Below are 9,919 nucleotides of genomic sequence, written 5' to 3'. Positions count from 1 at the left end.
GCATCACATATGTGAATCTTGCTATAGCTTGATGAAAGTACGCACCTGGTTCACTTTAAAATGTCGAGTTAACGCTATTATACTTAAAAATGTCCATCAGAAAACGAAATAAATCTCTGCAAATTGGCATAAAATGCACATAAGTGCTTACAATTTCATAAAATGACATACTTAGCAAAATGTTAATCAGGAAAGAAAATATTAGTAGCAATTGAATTGGCATTTTGTTACCTAGCTGTAGCTCAATGAAAGTACGCAGCTGGTTTACTGATATGATGTGAAGTAAAAGGGTTAATATTTAAAACTCTCTGCAAAAGTGCATAAAATGCACATAGTAGGGTGCCTACAATTGATAAAATGTCGCACTGTAGCGTACAATTCTGAAGTCCGCAACTTTATTGTGACGCAAAGTTCATAGGAAGATCACTCTTTCGTTTTTATGGTATTCTAATCTTTTATTTTCTGAAATTGACTTTGGGTCCTATGTGTAATTTTTTTTTTTTGAAAATATCCATCGCCCTCCTTTTTAATAGAAGACTCTTCGGCAAAATAAAAAAGTGCCAATAACGTTATTAGCCCACCTTAAGGCAGCTGTGTACTCTCAGACATGCATGTAGTAAAAGTGCAATAACTTTGTAATTATTCGCGCAAGACATATAAAAGTATACATTTTTATAAAGGCAAGACATCAATAAATCTTAATATAAATACAGATTTGGGGTAAAAACAACAATTATGAAGATAATCACAAAAAGTGAGTTTTTGGCAATATTTGTTAGGTACATCATAACAAAAACACTCTTTCCAAAATATTTTATTTTGTTTTTAGCTCAATCTTGAGGCTCCATTCCAAAATTTTTTTTTTTTATTTTTTGATATTGGCCTTAGTTTTTGAGATATTGACCATATAAGGCATCAAATTGAACTTTTAAAATTCACAAACGCCTATTTCCACAAAATGATGCCTAAAATCGGAAATAGACCAAAATATAAAAAAAATGAGAAAACCGTTTCTTGAGTCGATCATGCTTTTTACAATGATCATATTTGCATACCTATAGATGCTGTATTTATTGAGTTATCGTGTACCTAAATCGTCATTTTACCGAGAAAATGAACATTGAAATAATGGCCGTTGAAGTTTAAAGTGGTCATATTTTGCCCTTTCATCGAATCTCACAGGAGAATGCGGCAGTTTTCGTTTTTCTACCTTATATTACGTGAACATCGGGTAAATCCACAGCCCGTTGAGAAGTTTGAGCGAAATCCATTCATAACTTGATATTCAAATCGAGGAAAGAACTTGAAAAACCCACATTTTATCAGCTAAAACGGAGCCATTTGACCACTTGAAACTAGTGTTTCCAAAGGATGCGCCACGCATGCAGATAAGCGTCGCGTATGCGTAGCGTATCTGTGCGTTAACAAATTGCGCGATACGCAGCGCGATGCGTTGTTGCGCGCGTGTACCTCGCTGATACAACAAAGATTTTCTCTCTTTTAAAATTGCAAACACGAATGAAATAGTGAAATAAAATCCATAAAATAGCGCAGTTGGAGTTTATAAATCTGGATTTTCTTTCCTTGTATTTATAAAAAACATAACAAAGTAACAAATATCAAAAAAACTCAATTTTGCGAAAGAAACAACGTCTTGAGTACACAGCCGCGTTAAGATGTGACCTCAAATAAGGAAAGTCCGCATTATGTAACTGCGTAGCCAGCAGGGGGGGGGGCGGGCAGAGTGCCCCTGACAAAAAAAATGAAAGAAAAAAGTGCTCCTTTGACAAAAAATGAAAGAGAAAATCAGAAGGGGCAAAAGAAAAGGGCAAGGAGCCCTTTTCTAGCAAAATTCAGGGCCAAAATAGTGTAAAATACAATTTTTTTTTTTCGCGCTACGCGCGCACATTGTAACAATATGTAAAAATACCATTTTTTCGCGCTGAGCGCGCACATCATCCCAATAAGGTTTTTTCGGGAAGCTCGAAGACATACAGTCTCTATGTATTGTATGATGCAACTGCAATTGTTTTCGTCTGTGCCCCCAAAAATTTTATTTTGCCCCCCCCCCCCCGACCAAGAAAGCTGGCTACGCCCCTGTGTAACCCGTCCTACATCTAAACCTGATCTTGTGATTGATAAGGTCGTGTGTAGAATCTTGTTAGCTCCAATTTGATACCAAACTGGCTACCAAATATTCTAAATTAGCCAAGATTGATACAAGTATATGAAAGTTGGTGCATTTTCAAAAGTTGCAAATCAAAACGATGCACGCGGTCAAAATTGCTAAGCGTGGTCAAGCTTACTTGCCTGCGATGGACCTCTGACGACTATCCCAAGTGCCTGTACAATGCGTGGTTTATTCTTGGGGGTTTGAATGGGACGTTTGAATAATACGTTCACAACTCGCGCGACGTCGAAAAAACGTTATTATGACGTTATATCAACGTCCGAAAATCAATGTCTGAAATAACGTTGTCAATGACAACACGAATACGAGTTCATAAACTTACGTATTTACAACGTAGATGACTTTTATACGACGTTGTAACAACGTAAAATTGTTGATTGACACTTAGTCCTTAGTCATACTTACCTACGTTAACAACGCTAGGGGCCGGGGATGCTGATCCGTTCTGTTTGGACAAACTGACAATGGCAATAATGAAGGCCGCAAAGGCAAAAACATACCGCAGCAACTAACAGCACAAGATACAGTTTACCATTCCCACCACGCCCAGAATTGTCTTTTATGTACAGCTCATGTTCGGAACTAACAGATTGCATGATTGCATTGATTTGATCCTCTCGTACTGGTCCTTCTATATATGCAGTTACAGCAAATCGCTTTGTCGGTCTCTTGAACGTGCGTTTATTCCGTATAATGACCGTTATGCACCATTCACCCTTGCTTGATAGAATTTCGAACAATTGCAGGAAAAATTCATTGAAACGTATAAAGTTTGCCAGAGTTAAATTGGACTTATTTTTATTTCACATGGCTCGAAATATTAAAGAACAGGGAGATAAATAACAGGAAACTGGGTGGGCATTTGAACTTGCCCATTGCCCAAAAAAAAAATGCTAACCCAGTAAATAATTTTGCGGACAAAAAATGGGCACCATCATTATAGTAATTACCACAAAACTATTAGCATGATGCATCTCTTGAAATCAACTTGCTTTTTGGAAGTGATGTTATTTAGTTTACAATATGTGCAACTTAATCAAGATATACATTTTAAGTATTTTGAGCATGCATTATTTTTGTTATTATTATTATTATTATTATTATTATTATTATTATTATTATTATTATTATTATTACTGCTACTATTATTATTATTATTATTATTATTATTATTATTATTTTATTATTATTATTATTAGTAGTAGTAGTAGTAGTAGTAGTAGTAGTAGTAGTACCACTCAAAAATTCAGAAACCTTGTAAACAAAACCTGAAATAACGTGTAGAAATTTTATGATTTTATAAGAGAAGGAATTCATGCAGATACCGAATTCTTAGGTACTTTGTCCTGCAGAAGTCATAGCTACTCCTGAAGAAAGTTTGACAGTTCTAAACTTGTCCGACAGCGAACCCGCTAAAATCCCACTAATTGGTATGAATTCCCGTCGTAAAAGCCTATCCAACAATATAAACCATTACTTCCTAATAATATTGTTATAATTCTTGGGGAAAAGAAAAGCTACCTACAAAAATGTCAAAGGGTTTTTTGAAAATTTAATTTAAATATGCAAATTACCTTTAATTTAATTAAAATTGCTGATTATAATAATTCATATAAAATTTCACCTGCTTTTTTTTTCAAAACCAATCGGTGGGGTATGAACGTTTGGAAAGTATTTATTGTGGGACATTAGAGCACATCAGACATATCGAATTGCATTCTGAATACGAAGAATGTCCTTCTGATATAAAATAATTTGGATTTTTGAAATTCGGAATGTAATACACATTTTATGGTGATTATTATTTATTAATTATTATTTTTGATATTTTAATATCAAAAATATCAATTTTTAATAATTGATATAATAGATGGGATGAAAAGCCGACGATCAATTGAAAATTTTGACCTTTTGTATTGGAGATATGGATTTTTTCCCCAAAACACCAAAACAATTAGGTCTTTTGGGGGAAAAATTCATATCTTCAATATGAAAGGTCCAAATTTTCAATTGATCGTCGGCTTTTTCTCCCAGCTACATACACTTTAAGAATATGTCATTAGATTTATAAAATTCGAGGACTGTTATATATCAAAAATGTGAAAAATATCAAATTTTAATAATTTGTCATACAGTTTGTATTATATCGTGAATTTCAAAAAATTAAAATTATTTAATATCAGAAAGACATTCTTCGTATTCAGAATGCAATTCGATATGTCTGATGTGCTCTCATGTCCCACAAAAAATACTGTCGAAACGCTCAAAACGTTCATTCCAGATCCTTAAAAGATGCTCTATTTTAAATAGAGCACTAGATTGTGCGATACTATGCTGCCTACGCCTGCAACATGCTGCCCGATCAGGAATTGGCAGAAACTTGGATCGGACATATATAATTATTTATTTGGACACACCTCGTTTATTTTCAAGCACTTACCATTAAAAAAGTTATTACAATATAACTTTCTGTTAATAAAAATACAATTATTGGATAGTAAACCTGCGATTTTAATAATAATTTAACAAAATGAAAAGTCTCCTTATTCTGTGCCCATCTGGATCGTATATCGTATGAGCGTCTGGGCCAATCGTATATCGGAGATACTACATTAAGTGCAATGATAAAGGTCAATAAGACACAATTAAATTATAATAGTCATAAAATGAATTTATTTGTCATAAATATATATAACATAATTAATCAGCACCTGTGTTGTACGTGCTAATCATAGATAACACTATGGACGAGGTTTCAGGAAATAATAATATTGGGTGCAGGGCTATATATTTTGCTACGAATGTAGATATATAACAGCTGTGTATATATGTTTGGTGTTAGATTTTTAAAGATGCTATCTATAGCAGATAGCAGTGTTTGGTATTAGAACTAAGATGCTATATACAGTAGGTATAGCAGTGACTGTTTGGCGTCAGATGACTGATGCTGTCTACAGTTAGATAGCAGCATGTTTGGTGCAAGTTTTGCTATTTACAGTAGATAGCAGTGACTGTATGGTGTCAGATGACTGATGCTGTCTACATCTACATTAGATAGCAATGTGTGTTTGGTAGATTTAAGATGCTATCTAGACAGTGGCGTAGTGTCATTGGGGCACTAAATCCTATATCATAATTGCCGGTAAATGGTTTAGAGTAGATATCAGTGTGTTTGGTGTTAGATTTCAGATGCTATCTATCAGTGAGTGTTTGGGGTCAGATGACTGATGCTGTCTACAGTAGATATGTAGCAGTGTGTTTGGTTTTAGTGCGTTTAAGATGCTATATACAGTAGATAGCACACAGTAGATATCGGTGTCTTTAGTATTAGATAATATTGTGTGTCTGGTGTTAGATGACTTGATATGCTATCTACAGTAGATGTCAGTGAGTGTTTGGTGTTTGGTGACGCTGTTTACAGTAGATAGTAGTACGTCTTTAGCGTTCGATTTAAGATGATATTTACAGTAGATAGCAGTGTACTTGGTGTTCGATTTAAGATGCTATTTACAGTAGATAGCAGGGTGTGTTTGGTGTTATATTTAAGATGCCATCCACAGTAGATAGCAATGGGTGTTTAGAGATGACCATTTCTGTCTACAGTAGATATAATGGCAAACATATTTCGTATGAAGCTTTTCTTTTCTGTGAACTGATATGAGTCTTTAAAAAGACATGATACACGGTTTACGTGAAATATCATGCCGGTTACGTGAATTTTGAGTAACGCCCGCCTTATTAAACGAGAAAATGAATGTTATAAAAAATATGATACACACACCAGTTCGGCTGAGTAGAGACTACAATGATAAGACTATTTTCATAAGGCGAAATATGGACTGTTCCTGTCAATGAGGCTGTACAGGTATAGGCCCATGCCTAATGTACGATCTTATAATATGAAATTGGTTAGTGTTTTTTTTTATCAAACCTGATTTTTTGGAATATTGGAATATTTGTAATGTTTATACATGTCCCATCATGAACCTAAATGGAATCTGCCAAATTTGTGGTGTTTGTCTGTGCATTGAAATCCCAGGCTGTGCTTTAAATGATGCGTAATTATATGCGCAAAACATAAAGAACGAGTCCTTCAAAGGGGGGGGGGATCTCCGTCAATCACAACATTATGCCTTATATGTAAGAAAAATAATTATCAAGCTTGAATCACATGGTTTTATTTATAACAAACTCATAGTGACAATAAAACGAATAAAAACATCCGTCTCTCAACACGCGATATTCAAAATTCCCGGGGCGCCGAAATTGTCGAGTGCAATGACGTCCCAGTAATACAATGAAGGCTGACGATAATTGAGCACAAACAAGCATTACGTCATCACACGTAGACAATTTGGGCGCGGGAATTTTGAATAACGTGTTGAGAGGCGACTGTTTTATTCGCCGTTTTTATGGTCAATATGAGTTTGTTTTAAATCATGCTTGATAATTATTTTTCTAACATACACGGCATAATGTTATGATTGCCGAAACCCCTTTAAGCGGATGGGTGACTGCGGCGTTTACGTAGTGGGAAAGAAATGTACCACTTTTATCGTATTTATACTTAGCCAGAGTCCCACGGCCATTCTCCCGAAATTATTAAACATGGTGGAACAAAATAGCCATGCGTGGCTGTTGAAGAACTAATTACTAATGGATTCACCCTACTATCATAGCGATTTCTACCATGACAATATCGGGGTGATGACACTGTGCGACGCTATAAATTGGTCGTGATGTTTAAAACAATATACCTTATCCATTCGTAAAATATCATTTTTGCAATCTAGTCAAATTGGACTGTACTTGCTTACAGCGTGGCTATTTAATCGTTGAAAATGCTTTTGTGGTGGTGATTTTCAAGAAATGATTGTTGCAAAATAGCTTTAAATCGTTCGTAAATGAAGCAATATGTTAAAAAGGAGCTCACGACGTGGATAAAGGCTGGTCATGGATGATACTGTTATCTTCTTGTGTTACTCTATTTCTGTATGAAGTTACGCTAAAATCATTGGCAGTTCTACTCCCTACTTTGAAGGACCAGTTTGAAACTGACACATGGGTAATTGGCACCATGATTGCTCTCATGGCCTCTGCACGGGATATAACAGGTAACTAAGGGAGCTGGCATTTTCTTCGGGGAGGCAAATATACCTGGGGGTCATAAATTTTGGAAAGAAAAATGGGGGGGGGTCATAAAATTTTTGATGACCAAAATGTAGGGAGTCACAAGATTACCACAGATATAGTGTGCTTATTTTATTTAAAAAGACAGGTGTTCAATTCTGACAAGTCTTTGTAAAATTTTGCCCCCTCCCTTGAAAGTTGCCTGCTTGCTGCCCCTTTTTTCTACAAAAGTAGAGAGGTTGTGCAAACGCCGTGATCGTACGCCTGTCTATCTACTCAAAATCACTCTCCTGTATCGAAGCGAGGTCGCGTATTCAGCCAGAGATTTCGCACGTACGAAATGAACGTGGAGACAACACTGTAGGTGCATTCAAGTGATTATGTAGCAAGATTAACTACCATAGCAATAGGATGAAACAATTTTGAATGTATCCCACTGCACTAGTACGTTTACGCTGTACCTCTGCATTGAACCATAGATGTCAAAGAACAGGGATAAACACCGGGATCGTAATTCTATTAGGGTTAGGGGTTAGATTTAGGGCTTAGGTTTAGGGTTTAGGGTTAGGGTTAGGTGTAGGGTTAGAAATAACTCAGTTCTTTCAAATGATTAAAACAGCCCACTAGTCACAATTCTGAACAGTGGGCATTCCGAGTAGCGGGTCTTCTGGGTAACGGATACAGCCCGCTAGCCAGAAAACCCGCTAGTCACAAACAAATTCTGAGTAGCGGGACTTTTTACTAAATAAAAATCCCGCTATTCAGAAAGTCCGTTATTCAGAAGGCCCGCTACTCAGAAAATTCTGACTAGCGAACTTTCTGAATAATGGGTTTTCTGAATAGCGGGTCAACTGACTACCGGGTCTTCTGAGTGACGGGCTGCACCCGTGTGGGACTTGCGGGGACTTGCGTGTACATTTTGGTACATAAATAGTTCAAAACATATGCAAAATGAGAAATGTGCGAATTTATCGTGAACCTTGACAACATCTGTTATGTCGAATGCGGAATAACGATATCTTTCATATGTTGAATTTTTATTCCAGCACCAATTGTTGGCATACTTGCAAGTAACTTCAACAACCGTGTTCTTGGAATGCTTGGTGGCACCGTTATTGGAGTTTCAACTGTGTGTGCGTCATTTGGATACAGTGTTTATGTACTTCTGCTTCTTTTGTCAATTATAAACGGTAAGGACAACAATAATAATGAATAAATAGGCATGGTTTGTTAGACCCCCCCAAAAAAAAAAAATCCCAGAGTGAAATGCAACGTTAATATAATACAAGCCTATTTTGAAGAATCTCTATGAGCTAACAAAATTGATCATAATGAAATGTAAATCTATAATACTTCCCTCTTTTATGTGCACTTTACATGTTGTGCCCATGACAAATATTTCTGGACAAAAACTCAAAGTAACTATGGCAAAATCGCGAATCGTTGCTTGCCCTTAAAATATTAATAATACATTAAACCCATCAACACCATTAACGGTAGATGACTGATATATACATGTACGCACATAATGTAGGTGCTGAAATAAAATACCGATTTTCTTCAGTAACAAAGTTCCTTGTATCTGATCCAATTATACACTTACTTGTTAACGTTTCAACAACCACTGTTGCCTTTGTCAACACTTGATGAGGAAACCGATTTTCTTGTTTTACTCATTGGTTCGGATCCAAACTAAAAGGGCACTTATCTACTAGTAACACGTCGTAGAATAAACATAAAATCTATTTTATGGAAATATTATAATACCGGTATTGCTTTTTTCATGAGAGACCATTGTTCACCTTTATTATTATAAAAAACAACAACAACACCTAATTGTAACGTTATTTATTGTTTCCTTGTTAAACAGATAAACACCTACCAATAGGTGACCACGCCCCTCCCTTAATGAATAACCATTATTCCAAAACGGTTGATCGAATTTGGGATATGCAGTCGAAGCAGAATTTATTTCTGCGCATTATGACACCTACTTTGTTGCAATGGTCCCAATATTGATATCGCACCTAATTCACCTCTTGTTCATGCCCTGAAACTTGAACAGAGTTTACTAGTACCCACAAGATGACCACTGTGACGTCACACTGACGGCCTCTATTAACGTAACCCAAGATTAGAAAGTTGCAGTAAAATCCTATTGCCTTGTATTCAGTATCCATTGAAGGAAATCTGTTCAGCTCTCATTGGATTATCCTTTTTTGTTACACAAGTTTAATACATGTAGCACTGTTAGCTACTGTTAACCATTTAGATGTTAACAGTGGCGTAGATTTCTTATGAACATTAGGGGAGGTGGCAACAATTATGTAAGTATAGTGAATCCAGCACCTTTTCGCGACAGAATAAGATTATTGTACAAATGCGCGCGAAAAAAATTGCCATATGGAAGCTAAAATAGTGAAGGGGCTATAGGGTGCAAAAGTGAAACAAATTTGCACGAAGAGCTCAAAAATTGGCACTTTTTAGGCCAAAATTGCCAAATAGAGTGCAGTGACCTATCAGCATCAAAATGCCACACGCCAGTCGAGCGTGTACTTTTAGAAAGTTACAGACCCGACAGCAAAAGTACACACCATT

General features: G+C 36.0%; 1 protein-coding gene across 1 annotated transcript in view; it reads left to right on the top strand.

The window, feature by feature from the left end:
• The first annotated feature begins 5,086 nt into the window (after positions 1 to 5,086).
• LOC140140656 (monocarboxylate transporter 11-like) overlaps positions 5,087 to 9,919 on the top strand; it is a 6,986-nt gene continuing 2,153 nt past the window's right edge. Inside the window, exons 1-3 of the mRNA XM_072162417.1 lie at positions 5,087 to 5,147; positions 7,192 to 7,305; positions 8,368 to 8,511. Coding sequence (XP_072018518.1) covers positions 5,087 to 5,147; positions 7,192 to 7,305; positions 8,368 to 8,511 — 319 coding nt within the window. The remainder of the gene's footprint in view (positions 5,148 to 7,191; positions 7,306 to 8,367; positions 8,512 to 9,919) is intronic.

This window comes from Amphiura filiformis, chromosome 2, assembly GCF_039555335.1.
Source record: "Amphiura filiformis chromosome 2, Afil_fr2py, whole genome shotgun sequence".
Lineage (NCBI taxonomy): Eukaryota > Metazoa > Echinodermata > Ophiuroidea > Amphilepidida > Amphiuridae > Amphiura > Amphiura filiformis.
The sequence above is the reverse complement of the archived record's forward strand: the minus strand, read 5'-3'. Positions and strand labels throughout refer to the sequence as shown.